The following is a 15821-nucleotide window of genomic DNA, read 5'->3' on the forward strand; positions in this document are numbered from 1 at the left end:
ACGGGAGCATCCACACACACGGCTGCCCTGGGTTTGCCACATGTGGATAAAATCAGCCCTTCTGTTAAACCACTGCCACTGTGCAGGGCTGGCCTCAGCCAGCAGGCATCCTACAAACTGCCTCTTTGGTCTTACTAATGTTTGGTCTCTGCTCTGCCTGGCGCGCAGCAGGCTGGGTAAGTCCATGCAGCTGGCTTCACAGAGATGAGAACCCCTCATCTCTACACAGAGGAGAAGGAGCTTGGAGCCTCCACCTTGACTCAGTCTGATTAAAGGGACATGAGCAAAGGTGTCTTCTGCCACAAAGAGCTACAGGCTGCTGGAGACGAAGGGAGAAGCCTAAGGACCCATGAGGAGACGTGCATTGCCAGGGATGCAGGGAACAAGTGGCACCAGATGGGGAGCAACAGCACCTTGGAAGGGCCAAGAACACAGCTTTGGCAGCAACCAGCCATTTCTCTAATTACCCACCGTGCTGCCTCCAGCTTCTCCGCCCGCTCTGCAGCCCCTGGAGGAAGAGGCTCTCCAAAGCCAAGGGTGAGGGAGCCCCGCTCTGCTTTCTCTCTCGTGGGTGCCAGTTGCCCCCCATTGCTAACTGCAAGGCATCCCCTGCCCTAGCTAGACAGATCACAGGGCTCCCTCACCTTTAACTTCTCATACTTCTTGGAATAGGCTTCCATGGCCTCCTTGATTTGCTCGGGGAGCTCCAACTTCTCCTCTTTCAGCGGTGGCCAGAACTCGCTAGACAGGATGACAGCAACGAGGCTAAATGGGGGCCTCTCCTCCTCTGGGAGCTTCTCTTCCTCATCACGGATGTTGGTGTTAATGCGCCGCGAGTCAGCCATATCCTGGGGAGAGGCAGGACACAGCACCCAGCTCAAAGTGCCTGCTTTTCTCCTGGCCAGGCTCCGAAGCAGAGCCAGGGGCTGGGCCCCACAGCAGGCCAAGCGACTTGAGCTGAGAAGGGGGCATGAGAACTGTCTGCAGGAGAGGATGTGGACATCAGATGGCCGTTTGTCCCCACTATCCACTGAGGAGAGCACCAGACTGGCTTTAGCACAGACGGCCAGGGAGAAGCGGGGATCGCCCCACGCCGGCAGCCTGCTGTACCTGCTCTAATGACAGACGGGATGACAGCCCCAGATTCACCAGCAAACCCACTCAAGGGCTCAAAATATGGAAGGACTTTGACCACAGTTCTGGGACCCCCAACATCACCCCCACTCCCCATGGAGCCCCTTCCATCTCTCATTCAGAGTCCCAGGGAACCCCTCCCATTCCTCATGCTGCTTCTGTCCCACTCCAAAAGCCCCCACCTTACTCTGCAATACCCCCAGAGGCCTCTCTCCAAGGCATGGGCTCAGATTTAAGGCAAGCGTCCCACAGGCCACCCCTGGCTGCCATTCTCTGCGTCACCGAGACGTGCCGGGGAGCACACACCAAGCCCTGGCGCTAGATCATCAAGAACCTACTTTTAACATGACCTCACAATAGTGCATCTGGGCTTCGCCAAATCGCAGCTTCAGCAGCTCCACGTTGCGGATTTCCCTGAGAACGACGGAGGCAGAGGATCACAAACAAGACCTTGGGAAGAGAAGCTGAGTCCCCTGCATGCTACCTCAGGCGGATGGTCCCAGGCATTTGAGTGAGGAGGGACACGCCCACTTCCAGGGTGTTCACTCCTCTGAGACTGGGGCTGCTGCAGGAACTTCCCATCCCCCTGCCGTTGGGCTGGCAGTTTGTACCTGCCCTTGCCATCCCTAACTAACACCACAGCAGCATGCCTGGCCCCCTTGCTCTGGCGCCTGGCTTTCATTAGCCCCATTCCAAAGGTGGAGGAACCAACGTGACTTACCCAAGGTCAGCAAGCAAGTCAGAGGCAGAGCTGGGACAGAACCCAGGTCTCCTGACTCCCAGTCCCATGCTCTTCCTACTGGGCAATGCTGCCTCCCCACATAACAGCCTCTGCAGGCCTCCAGTGCCCCTGAAGCAGATGTGATGGGGCCAAGAGGATCCTGGGGAGGGGCAAAGCCTGTTTTCTTCCCTGGACTCGAACTCTTTACCCTCACTGAGCAGCACAGCATCCTCTTCCTAGCGTCTCAGGGCTGCCCAGGGCAGCCTGTAACAGACTGAGAGGCCAGGCATTCAGCTCTGTGGCTGACCTTCCCTTCCAAAGATCCTGGCCCACACTGCCAGGTTCCTTGCCTCTCCTGGCCCATGCTGCTCTCCTGGCACTAGCCACACAAAGCCAGAGGCCATTTCACTCCAGTCTCCCTCCAATGACAAGTGTCCAAGTAGACAGCCACAGTTCAGTGAGTGAGATCACGGATTTCAGGCTGGGAACCCAGAACTGCGGAGACAGCCCCACATCAGACAAGGCCTTGCTTGGGATTGCCTGGCTGGGGCATCTCCCCTGCAGACCCTGGGCGTGGGTGCAGGCCTCACCTTTCAGCGCTGTAGTTGAACTGGTGCAGCAGACGGTCGGCCAACAGCGTGCGGTACTCATTGATGAACAGATCCTTGCTCCCATAGATGCTCACCAGCAGGCTGATGATGTCCGAGGAGCGGCGCTTGGAACTCAACTTCCCTAAGAAGACATGCCAGACCAGAACATGAGACACAGAGCTCCCCCATCTCCCCAGGCTCTGCCCCACGGAGGGCCTGGGGTCGAGCAGCGCTCACTCACACCACCACCAAAGGGAACAAGGAGGAAGTCACAGGTTGCGGAACGTTCAGGCCAGGATGGGGGCAGCTGCGGCTAACCTGGGTCAGCATCAACTGGGTCAGGCAGCCAGTCCTCTGGCTCGGAGATGTCGTCGTCACTCTCCTGGCCATTTTCCAGCGTCACTGGGTCAGCTTTCGAGAGCTCATTAGCTAAATCACCAGACCCTTCGGCATCGCCCGTTAGACCCGCCACAATCTGCCGCACCGTGTCCTCCCTGGTCCTGTCCGAAAGCAGGGGGTGAAAGGAGCGGGGTCAGCAAAGGAGTAAGCCCAGCTCAGCCTGGTATGAGATGTACAGCTGTCATACACAAAACTGGGGGAGTAGTAAATTATAAACTGCACAGGTCACTAACGAAGGGGACCAGATCGCTTGGTAAAGTGGGCACAGACAAACAATATGCATTTTAATGTGGCTAAATGTAAATGTATACACCTCAGAAAAAAGAATGTCAGCCACGCTTCCAGGGTGGGGGCCTCTATCCTGGGAAGCAGTGACTCTGAAAAAGATTTGGGGGTTGTGGTGGATAATCAGCCGAACATGAGCTCCCCGTGTGCCGATGTGACCAAAAGAGCTAATATGAACCTGGGGTGCATAAACAGGGGAATCTTATGTTATCTCTGTATTTGGCACTGGTGCGACTGCTGCTGGAATCCTGTGTCCAGTTCTGGTGTGCTCGATTCAAGAAGGACGTTGATAAATTGGAGAGGTTTCAGAGAAGAGCCATGAGAACCATTATAGGATAAGAAAACATGGTTTATAGTGACAGACTCAAGGAGCCCAATCTATTTAGCTTAAGAAAGAGGCGGTTAAGGGATGACTTGATTACAGTCTTTAAGTACTTACATGGGGAACAAATATTTAACAACAGGCTCTTCCATCTAGGTGAGAAAGAGCTAACATGATTCAATGGCTAGGAGCGAGACAAATTCAGGCTAGAAATAAGGTGTAGGAACAATCTACCAAGGGTTGCAGGGGATTCTCCATCACTGACAATTTTTCAATCAAGACTGGATGTTCTTCTAAAAGCTCTGCTCTAGGAATTATTTTGAGGCAGGTCTCTGGCCTGCGTTAGAGAGGAGATCACTGACTAGATGATCACAATGGTCCCTTTGGCCTTGCAAGCTCTGAGTTGTATGGCACAAAACAGAATATTGAAAGGTCTGAGCACCTAACCAAGGCATAGCTTTGCAATACTAAACACCATTGCTTAAAGAGGGGGTCGTTCCAGTTAATAGTCTGGGTAATACAGCAGTACAACTCTTGAAATGAAAGAAACAAAAACCCTCCATCAAGAAAAGGATCAGAGGAAGTTACTGTACATCAGCACCATCTACTGGGTATCGATGGAAGTAGCACAGAAACAGCTGAAACCTGAGAGCCACTAGCAAGTGTCCAATAAAAATAACAGACTTGCCCTCCTCCAACTAACCTGCAACAGCGTGTAAAACTTGAGGTCCCTGTGCAGGAGCCCAGAACGAGCCACGCTCACATGGACAGTGTGACAGGGCGTACAGACCAGAGAGGAAAGTGCCAGAGAAGTAGTGGTGGTAGGGGCTAACCCTGCCCCTCCGGCCCTGTCAGTCTTGTATGATAGGGAGGAGGATGTAGTTAGCAGGGGCAGGAGGTGCAGGTTTGCCTCAAGCAGGGGACTGCAGGAGTGAGCCCTGAAGCCACAGACAGAACTCCTAGCTTGGAGACCTTTACCTCAACCCAGAGAAGAGTACAGCAGACTCCAGGTAAGACGGACAGGCTGAGCCCAACTCAGGCCTTGTCTCCAGAGTTTTGTCGACGCAAGTTACACCGATGTACAGCCACCACTGTAATTAAACCGCTGTTGCATGTCCACACTATGCTTCTTGGGTCAGTGAAGCACCGCCACAATAGCATCTCTTGCACCCAGGGCCGGCTCCAGGCACCAGCCTGGCAAGCAGGTGCTTGGGGCGGCCACTCCGGAGGGGGGCGGCACGTCCAGTTATTTGGCGGCAATTCGGCGGACGGTCCCTCATTCCAGCTCGGAGCGAAGGACCTCCTGCCGAATTGCCACTGCAGATCACGATCGCGGCTTTTTTTTTTTTTTTTTTTTTTGGCTGCTTGGGGCGGCCAAAACCCTGGAGCCGGCCCTGCTTGCACCACACACAGAGCAGTGCACTGTGGGTAGTGATCCCACCGTGCAACTGGCCACTGAGTGCTTTGGGATGGGTTTGCAATGCCACATGGGGTGTGGACAGCATCACATGATGAAGGTTTCTCAATCCCATCATCCCATGGGCATCCTACTAGATTGCCAGCTGCTTTTCAACTGCCCCGGTAACCTGCAGCCCAGCCATCTCTGTCAGAAAGCCTGGATCCTGCACTGCTCTTCAGTATTGTGCTGTGCGTTACGAACACAAGGCTACAAGAGGAGCCCAATGGGCGACTATGCAGCTGAGGGAGGCTTGAAGGAGTATTTTAACACTGAGCCACAGTGATGTGTGTTGCTGTAGTGTGCTGAGCCTGGCACTGTTTGTTTGCACTGTGCTATGAACCTAGTAATGATTGCTGTGTGCCCCCGAAAAGCAACACATTGTAAATCACGTTTTAAAGTAGCACTCAGTAATCTGACCAAACTGACATTGCTGAGGGGGAGGAGAGGGAGAGTGTGTGACAGAGTGTGTGTTGGGGGGGGGAGGAGAGGAGAGAGAGACAGAGTGTGTGTTGGGGAAGTGTGTATGTGTGTCAGCAGGCTGGTGCAGAGAGCTGGTGTCCCTCTGTTCCCCCACCACCACCGGCAGGGGGAGGGGGACACCCTGACATCAGCCCCCCACCTCCATCCCCACTCTGCACAGCACAAGTCTCTTACCCAACCCAGTAGCAGCCCATCCTGCCTGCCTGTTGCTGTGCTCCTAGCCCAGGAGAGCAGGATTCTGTATTAATGTTTTGATTCTCCCACAAGTTCTCCCACAGCCTCCTCTTCCCGCAAACCAAGGAGATCCACCCGCTCCCCTGTAGTCCAGGCAGGAATGTGTTTGCTGCCAGGAGCCGGCATGCTCAGCTGGGCAGTAGCTATGTGAACTCTCCACACTGAGGAATTTGTTAGTCTCTAAGGTGCCACAAGTACTCCTGTTCTTTTTGCGGATACAGACTAACACGGCTGCTACTCTGAAACCTGTTCTTTCCAATGAGACCTCAAATAAACATACTTGGATTTTAACTAACTAATGCTATATGCATATTCCGCCTTTATAAAACCAAGCAAACTGGCCTAAGAAAAACTTACACAACAACTTTAAGAAACTGCTCTTGATGTTTTAAATTAGTTCTCTTCGTACCAAACAATTCCAATAGCAGGGACCACATTCCTAGTCACGCCTTAAGTCAAGTGCATCCTTATTCCCTGGTGAATTATTCCAAGTGGGACAAACGTATTAGAGTGCTAAAGAGTCAATAGCCTGAGATTATAAATCAATTATTCCTTGGTACAGCTGCTTGGGCCCCAAAATAGATCTGTGTTAATCACAAGACTGCCTGTGTGTTCTGTACATGCCTAGAACGTTTGTTGTATCTACGCTTAATGGATGATGGTTTACTGATGTGGTTCTTTGTGAATTTAATAAACTGTTAATTGGCTAAGAATAACCAAGTGTCTTGGTTTGAGAAATACTGTCCAAAATAAAAGAACCTAGAGCTTAAAATTAGTAAGCTAGTGCTCCCTGGACTCAACAGAAAGGGTTACCCTAATTAAATTCTATCCCTTTACCGGCTACAACACTTAAACTAGATCTGCCAGTTTGAGATGTTAGATTTCAGCTTTAAAATCTACTGGCAGATCAGAAGATTCATTAAATTGTCCCATTCACACTTACCTCAAGTACTTCCTGATGGGCTCACAGGCCACCTCCAGGATAACCATGGAGGGGTCCAGTTCTCGCAAGGCCTTGATGGCCGAGATGTAGAGAGTAATGATGTCCGACGTGTTGACTCCTACAGCAAGGGGGAAGAACAGGCAGAGTCTCAGAGCAGAGAGCAAAGCTCGGACCCAGGAAGGGCCCTAAGGGAGCCTTAGTTAGATCCAGAGAGCTGGAGGAGAGGTGCTTGCTGCAGTGCCCTGGTCAGATGGAGGGACAGAGCTCCATGTGTCTGGGCAGCATACTCCAACCAGGGAAGCAGCTGAGAACCAGCTCAGCACTCACTGAGCACTCAGCCCATACAGCACTTTGGAGAAGCCTTTGAGCAAAGACAACCTTCTAACTCAGTTCCTTGCGGCACTGCAGAGAAAAGGGGAACTCGAGGTGTGGGACAGAGCATTCCTACAACACACTGATATCCAAGAGCGCACTAGCGCGGAGGGGGCGGGGACATGGTTACCATACGCTCACCTTGCCATGGTAGAGCGGCTTTCCAGGATATCCCCACTCACACATGCCCAGCCCCTGGGGGACACACGAGGGATGAAACACTCACCGGGATGGAGAAGCCGCATTTCCAGAGCGCTTTTCAGGGAGCTGAGCAGCTGCTGCCTCTGATTGGTCCTTTCCAGGCAGAACTTGAGATCCTCCACAGCTGGCTTTGACTCTGGAAAATCTACAACCCAAAACAGCAGTCAGAGAGGGTGCCAGGCTCCATAAGGAGGCGATGGGAGAGCACAAGATGCCCCAGGGCACGTGGGGAGGGGAAAGCAGGATTGCATGGCCACGAGGCAGGTCTGGGCTGGCAGGCAAGGAGAGAGAGAGAGAGAGAGTCAACACAGCCTGGGCAGCAGGCAGTGGTCATGCTCACCACGGATGATGCTGAAGAGCTCCTCAATGCGCATGCTGGCATAGATGCGGTAGAAGAACCTCTGGACGTGGCACCTCCAGCGCTTCAGGGTGCTGCTGGCCTCCGGGGTGGAGTGAGCCATGGGGCTGTCCTGCAGGAACACTCTGCTAAGCCAGCCAATCACCTTCTCGATCCACTGCACAACAAGAGGGACAATAGCGAGAGCCACACAGCCCAACCGTGCCAGCCACCATCCCACACACCTTCAGCAGACTGGAAATAAAGTGTACATTTTTAACAGAGTAATTAGCCATTGGAACAATTTACTAAGGGTCATGGTGCATTCTCCATCACCTGACAATTTTAAAATCAAGACTGGAGCAAAAGATCTTCTGTAGGAGTTACTTTGGGGCAGGTCTCTGGCCTGTATTATACAGGAGGTTAGACTAGCTGATTCCAATGGTGCCTTCTGGCCTTGGAATCTGACATTCACGGCAGGCTCCTGGGGCACACAACTCCACGCTAGCCACCTGAGAGGAGCATTGCCCTCTGCCATGGTCCAAACCCAGCTCTGACTAGAGATCACTGGTCCCTAATAGACAGCAGTGCAGCTAGAGGAAGCATCATTGGGGGAGTGAGTTAGCAGATGCAGCCAGATTTGAAATAAACCACAGGAACACCATGAGACAGATCCCACAAGCCACTCCTGCTAACACAACAGATCTCATGTGTCCAGCAGACATGCCATATTCTGAGCACAGCCACTAACCATGTACCCTACGAGATCGTCGCAAGTCAATAGCCAGACCTGCAGCAGAGAGGACTTCCACGACCTGCATAAGAGAGAGAGACGCGTGTTGACGTACCTGTATCCCTATGAAAGGGGGGTGACTGGAGCTGCATTTCCTAGCCTCCTGAGATGTGCCCCAGGTACACTGCCAAATGCTGCAGCACCAAGTTGCCACCTGCTGAAGATCTACATTCACAAAGTCGTGGGGATGCCCATCCTTGAATGAATGGCTCTTCCCCAGCAGGAATCCCCAGGGCCAGCACTAGGGATGGCGGTAGCATTTCCTACCAGACAACAAACCCGATCACCCTCCTTACTGGCCACATGGAGCCATCAGCAAAAAAGAAGCAGTTCAGTAGTACTGATTATCAGCCTTCTTTATTATGCCAAAAGAGTTGTAATGAGGCACTGGTTACGTTGTCAGTATCCAGCCAGAAATTACTGGAATCCATCCGCATACTATATGCGCAGTTCCGTAATATACACTACGTAATTAATTACAACTCCATTGCATCTGAAGAAGTGAGGTTCTTACCCACGAAAGCTTATGCTCCCAGTACTTCTGTTAGTCTCAAAGGTGCCACAGGACCCTCTGTTGCTTTTTACAGATTCAGACTAACACGGCTACCCCTCTGATAAATTACATTGGGGTTGTAGTGTATTACAAAATCCTTGTTTTTACTTTGGTCTTGATCATTTTTAGGCATCAATGGGGAAACAATGAGTACTGACGACTTCCTCAATCTTTGGACCATACCACCGCAGAAGACTCAGTTAAATACAATGCTCAGTGGTACCTTACACGCTATAAGAAATGTGTCCATAAACTGAATTAGGGAAGGTTGGAGAGGAAATACATTGAGCATCAGGAAATAGTTGAAGATGCTGGTAAAAGTGCCAGCTGTGGGTGAGACTCGCCTTATACTAGGTCCTGTGGCATGCACTTTGAAAACACTGCTTCTTCTGTGGTAAACCAGAACCCAAAGGCATCCACCTACTTTCAGCACCTAAATCAGGTGAGAAACTGAATGAAGCAGTCACTCTTAGCAAGAGCATAGCATGGAAAGTAAAGTTTAAGTGGCTGCATGGCTGGGATGTTTTTCCCAGAAGCAACCATGCACCATCCAGACTCATTAAATGCTGTTAAATGCCAAGAAGGGGCAATTTTAAGCTACAGGATGAGGTTACTCACACTTGCAATCCATTCACATCTGATGGACCAAAGCTTAATATCATGACATAAGCAGTCTTCAGTGATGAGACAGCTAAAGCTGTCAGTCAAATGGTTACTTTGGATCATGACTTGTAAGAAGCCTTCAAAACCCGAAGAATTATCCAAGGCTCCATCAATCTATGGGTTCCAATCAAGAATGCAAGAATAAAGTCAGAGTGAAGGTGGCAGAGACTCTTACAGAGCTGACTGCAGACAGGTCATTGTTTGCTCATCTCCTGGTCATGCCCAGATCTCAGTGTGATGTTGATCTACGTGAGACTTTGGGAAATACAAGTTCTCCATGGTGCCACAATTGATGTTTGAATACAACAGAACAATACTTATGTGCCAGGCGAAAAGCAAACTAATGCACATCTTGCATGTTTTTCATAAGCCAGCACCTACTGACAATGTGACTGATACCTTATGCCAGCAGAAGCCTTTCAGAGTACCAATCATAGATGGTATGGCTGAGGTACAAGCTCTCGACAAACAAACTGTTTATACCTGCCGAGATTTGGCTGAACACTTCATGAGGCTACATAGAAAATACTGGACCTGTGATGAAGTCCACCTTGCGTTTGACACGTATGTAGAGGAATCAATTAAAAATATTACCAGAGAGACTCCATGGTATTACGCTTGTCCAATACAAAATCATTGATTCCATCAACATCTCCAACATCACAATGAACTGTCTCATACCCACACAAAGGACAAGTTAACCACACAGCCTGTGGAGAAAACACTTCAGCATGAGAAGAATTTCTCGAAGAATGTCAGCGCATGGCATAATAAAGCTTCTGCCTCCCACTGTTCTATGGAGTTTCTTTGTTATTCCCAGGAGGAGGCTGACACTAAAATTATCTTGCATGCCATCAATGCCACAGAGAGAGGTGCTACTTAACTCCAGATTTTTGCACAAGATTCAGACGCTCTAGTGTTCTCTGTGAGATGTTACCCAAGACTTCCGCAAGATTCTTTTTGTGCCTGCTGCTGGGGAACAGAATCGCTGTATATCCCTCAGAGATGTTTTCCTAGAACTCAGACCATAAAAAGCCACTGCACTGCCAGGTTTCTATGCTCAGGATGTGGCACTACTGGAAGGGTGGCTGGAAAGACCATATTATCTTACTAGAAGGCATTTGATTCAGTCTCTGAAGACTCTCTCCTTGCTCTGAAGGTGCTCGGAATGCCTGAGACAGTCACTGATGAGATCATAAATGCACTGGAAGTGTTCATGTGCCGAGTTTACCATTTGAAGACCAACATTATGACACTTGCAGAGTTATATTGGTGGATGTTTTGCAAGAAGCAGAGAAAAGGAGAAAAATTGCCAACCAACATGGAATGCTTTTTTACCTGCTATCAGGAGGGCAAATTATCAAGCCGTTGAATGACTCTGGGATGGCTGAATGCATCCAAAACTACCTTCCCCATCAGACATGGATGGGTCTTGGAGGATGGGCTGATCACACCAGTTGCGTGTGAATACCATGCACTCCTGAATCAATTCTTTAGCTAATCAAATGCTCATGTGCAAAAACCAGATGCTGCAAACGTTTGCCTGCCTTGCACAGAGATGTGTGAGTGCCGCATGGACAACGATCAGCGTGACAACATGTCTAACAAGGGTGCCCTAGATGGAGACAACACTGATGATGACTTTGATGAATAAATGTTTTCAATCCCACATGTCAAGGCTAACTTCCCTAGGTTTACCAAAGGTGGGTATCTTTATGTGAACAATGCATCCCTGTAGTAAAGTATAATTTAAAAAACATTGATTTTTAAACATTTTCTCGAATATATATCTACATAATTGTTCTAGGTTTGTCATGTTTGGTTCCATTGTGTTTGTGGGAGAAAGGACTTTTGAATGATATCCAACCTACCCCATTTCTGACTACACTGTTTCCACCCACTGGAGGACCTGGACCTGGGAGCTGAGGGGCAGTGAGTCCCCTGCTGCCTTGCCACAGAGGGTGACACCATTGAAATTAGGATTCTGTAGATTTTTACAAATCAAATGACATCGCCCTTATCTTTCTATCACTAACTTGCCCACAGAATGAGATTTTACTACATTATGCTCCCAAATGATGCAGCTGTTAGTCCAGAGGCAACATGGGGGGACATGCAGGATCATGTGCCCCCCTCAGATTTGTTGCTTGGCTTGTACTGAGCATGCTCAATAACACTGCTGAAGCCGGTTGCCCTCATTCTGCCCCCACACTATCAGCAGCATGGGTCCTCTCTGCAGCTCTCTCCCTCTTTATAAGACTCAAGGTACCTTCCCTTAAACCCAACTGGGCAGCAGGTGAATTCAACCCTGCTCCCTTTCTTGCAGGGTGCAGTCACCCTGTGACAGGGAGCTTCTAATGGGGTTCTCCAGGGATTGGGTAGGTCCAACCCTATTTAACGTTCTCATCAATGATCTAGAAGTAAATATAAAATCAATGCTTATAAAATTTGTGAATGACAAAGACTGGAGTGGTAAATAATAAAGACAGTGCAGTCATACAGAGTGATCTGGATCACTTCATAAGCTGGGCCCATTCAAACAAAATGCATTTTAATACAGTCAAGTGCAAAGTTATATATCTAGGAACCAAGAATGCAGGATGTACCTACAGAATAGGGGGCTGTATATGGGAAAGCAGCGACTCTGACAAGGACTGAGGGGTCACAGTGGACATGAGCTCCCAGTGCAATGCCGGGGCAAAAAGAGCTAATGCAATCCTGGGATGTATAAGCAGGGGAGGAGTGAGTAGGACTGGGGAGATGATTTCACCTCTCTATACGGCACTGGTGAGACCGATACTAGAATATTGCATCCAGTCCTGAGGTCCACATTTTTAAAAAGCTACTGAAAAATTGGAGAGGATGGAGAAATGAGCCACAAAAATGGTTCAAGGGCTGGAGAAAAATCCTTACAGTGAAAGACTTAAAGAGCACAATCTGCTTAGTTTATCAAAAAGAAGACAGAGGCAACTTAATTATGGTGTACAAGTACCTTTATGGGAAGAAAACAGCAGATACTAAAGGTCTCTTTAATTTAGCAGAAAAAGGCAGAACAAGAACCAATAGCTAGAAGCTCAAGCCAGATAATTCAAATTAGAAATTAGGCACAATTTTTTAACAAGGGTGATTAACAATTGGCGCAAACTCCCAAGAGAAGAGGTGGATTCTCCATCTCTTGAGGTCTTCAGATCAAAACTGGATGCTTTTCTAGAAATTATCCTTCAGCCAAACACCAATTATTGGGCTCAGTACACAGATTCATAGAGTTTAAACATCTCTGCCAGAGGATGTTGTAAAGGCCAAGACTATAATAGGGTACATAAAAGAACTAGATAAAGTCATGGTGGATAGGTCCATCAATGGCTATTAGTCAGGATGGGCAGGCATGGTGTCCCTAGTCTGTTTGCCAGAAGCTGGGAATGGGCAATAGGGATGGGTCACTTGATGATTACCTGTTCTGTTCATTCTCCCTGAAGCACCTGGCATTGACCACTATCAGCAGACACAATACTGGGGTAGATGGACCTTTGGTCTCACCCAGTATGGCCGTTCTTATGTTCTGAAAGCTAGAAGGGACAATTGTGATTATCTACTCTGACCTCCAGCATAACCCTGAATTAATTCTTTAATTAATACAAGGGAAACAATGAATTGTAATGGCCTGTGTTATGCAAAATGTCAGACTAGGTGATCACAATGGTCCCTTCCGGGCTGAAACTATGTGAATCTATGAAATGGAGTATTTCCATGGGCTTCTATGTCAACAGTTTAGGGGGTTTGGCAGGTCAAGTTAGGATTTATTCAAATAGGAGTTTCATTTTGACATCAGCCCTTTAACTTGTGACAGAAACAAGCACATGCCGCCACCAGAACAGCTCCTGGTGGCTGTGGGCCTTACCTCCTGGAACTCATTCAGGAAAGAGTGCTCATACTCTCCCCTGCATCTGCGCTCCATCCTCTCCTCTATCATCTTGTGCAGGATGGTGGTGACAGCATTCGCACTCACTCTCTCCAGCAAGTTCAGCCTGTGACTGCAGACATAGACAGTGGCCTCGTTCAGAACATGTAGACAGAAAAGCACAAAACAAAGTGCAAAGTAACTGGGTTCAGGGGAGGGAAGGGGTAGAGGTCCATACTGCACATTGGCTAGCATGTGTCAGATTAGGAACTGGCCTCTCTCCACATAGACAGAGGAGCATTTCTAACCCTGCCAGATGTCAACATTGTATGGTTCTTGGGTGCTCAAATACCAAGGTGATCGGCATTGTGTAAACATCTAGCTGGATAACGGGGCCACAGACTTGAGGGGGATTGGGTTTGCTCAGTAAGCAGGGTGTTTATTTGGGAAGGGTTTTTATCTACTAGGAAGGAAAAAAATTAGAAAATAGGGTAACTAGAACCAAACTTACAACATCAGACATTAACGAAAAGAAAATTAGTGAGACAATATAAAACTCATGGATTCCAAACAACAGGATATGGTATAACGTGATATAGTCCAAATCATATCAAATTGTTACACTAGTCTATTGGGGAAAAGCAGATCTGGAGACAAAATACATATAAGTAACATTTCATTGTATAGAATATAACAAAAATAATGCCTTTTGAGCATTTCACAGGTTTTGGCCATCAGAAAGTTCATCAAACAACACTACAAAGGAAGAAACTCCTTTCCAAACTTATAACACAAAGGGGTTTTTTTTCCCATTCCCAGCCAGGCAGAGAAGGTAAGGAGTCACATTTCTAGACCTTTCATTCCTTCCTGGTCTTTGGTTTTATACCAAGCCAAAAGTTCAGTTAACGTTACATCAAGTTGGGGGTTAGATATATTTTTTTACACATACAACACTCTGTTAATCCTCGGTGGGTAATCTTAGGGACAGACAGAATGTCCAGCTATAGCTCCCTATCAGCACAGAGGATCAGAGAACTGGAGTGGGAGCTTTCCCATCCCTCAACCAAAGGGAGAGGGGTCTGGCTGTTTAGTAAATCTTTTCTCCCAGGGGCCTGTCAGGAGCTTACATTAAATCAGCATCAACAATAAAAACCAAGAGATTTTAAATAGACTAAGAATCCATTCCCCTCTCAAGGGTTCAGGTCCTATTCTCTCCTGTGATGGTATAACCCCATTAGTTCTCCAATCGCCTATAGCAGCTTCCAGCCAAACACTGCCAGTAAGACCTGATATTTCTAATGGGGAATCAAGCAGGACTGTTTTTAAACCCCTTATTCAGGCCTTCTCCATATATCCCTGAGGAGTAATGAAGGGCAACTGTGCTTTGCACCCTTGGTACCATCAGATGTACTAGTCCTATTTTTCCATATTAAAAGTGACCAACTTCTTCAGGAACCTTAACTTGGGGGGGGCGGGGGGGGCGCGGGGGGCGCAGGGGACGACAGAAAATCTTTCGCTTAGAAACACTCTCCCCTTAAAGAACACCAATCAAAGCCCGTGTCCCGGTCAGGGAATGCTCATGCATCACCAGAACCTATTTGTCTAATAATATGCCCAACCACAGATCATGGGCTTGATGCAAGCACCACTGAGGGAGATTTTCTGGTCTGTGCTGTCCAGAGAAGACTTGATCATAAAGGTCTTTTCTGGCCTTAAAAACCTATGTAGCCTGCTGATGGGCTCCTATGCGGGTTGCGTGTTCATTCTGTCTAACAGACCCCTCCCTCCAAGATACGCACAGGATTTCATTGAGCTGCTGAAACTGCTCCATGGCTGTGGGACACCAGCACTGCTCTTTCTTACTGCTGCAGCCCATGCACTGCAAGCCGTCTCCTCCTCCATCCTCCATATCACTCTCTTGTTCATTTTCACTCATGCTGCTCTCGCACACGTTCATTCTGTCTTCACCCTTCTTCCACTGCCGCATGTAAATCTTGAAGGTGCGGCTGTAGAACTGCTGGATCATCTCCTGGAAAGTCTTTGTGGTGGTGAAGAAGAGGATGGCTTTGAACATGGTGTAGACTTTCTCTCGCAGCATCTGGGAGCCTGTTCCAAGGAGCAAGCCCATTTTGGTCCATTTTTCCAGAAGGTCCAAGCTGTTTAGATAAGGGTCTAGGCGGCACTTGAGCAGACAAAACGCATCCAGGAGAAGCAAGGAGCACTGTGGTTCTTCGGCCGTGTTTTCATACTGGCCAATACAATTCCAGAACTCAGGAGCTATATTTGCCTGAAGGTCTGTCTGTAAAACTTCAGTGAACCACTCTTCTAGGACAGAGTGCAAGTCATAGCGCTGCAGCACTTCCACAGCAGCCCGCAAATCGCTGTCCTTCAGCAGCTCCACTGAACTGGATCTGGGTGCTGCCTAAAGAGAGACATC

The 15821-nt window shown here is 48.7% G+C and overlaps 1 protein-coding gene across 2 annotated transcripts in view; it reads right to left on the bottom strand.

Annotated features, from left to right (window-relative positions):
• Nucleotides 1-15821, bottom strand: part of ANAPC2 (anaphase promoting complex subunit 2) — a 35052-nt gene that overhangs the window by 3642 nt on the left and 15589 nt on the right. For both annotated transcript variants that reach the window (XM_034793273.1, XM_034793272.1), the window contains exons 2-10: nt 15184-15806; nt 13385-13517; nt 7481-7655; nt 7166-7285; nt 6568-6685; nt 2764-2945; nt 2446-2587; nt 1473-1548; nt 645-848 (exon numbers count right to left, since the gene is read on the bottom strand). In XM_034793273.1, the coding sequence (XP_034649164.1) occupies nt 645-848; nt 1473-1548; nt 2446-2587; nt 2764-2945; nt 6568-6685; nt 7166-7285; nt 7481-7655; nt 13385-13517; nt 15184-15806 (1773 nt within the window). The remainder of the gene's footprint in view (nt 1-644; nt 849-1472; nt 1549-2445; nt 2588-2763; nt 2946-6567; nt 6686-7165; nt 7286-7480; nt 7656-13384; nt 13518-15183; nt 15807-15821) is intronic.

The sequence above is a fragment of the Trachemys scripta genome, chromosome 17 (genome assembly GCF_013100865.1).
Source record: "Trachemys scripta elegans isolate TJP31775 chromosome 17, CAS_Tse_1.0, whole genome shotgun sequence".
Classification (NCBI taxonomy): domain Eukaryota; kingdom Metazoa; phylum Chordata; order Testudines; family Emydidae; genus Trachemys; species Trachemys scripta.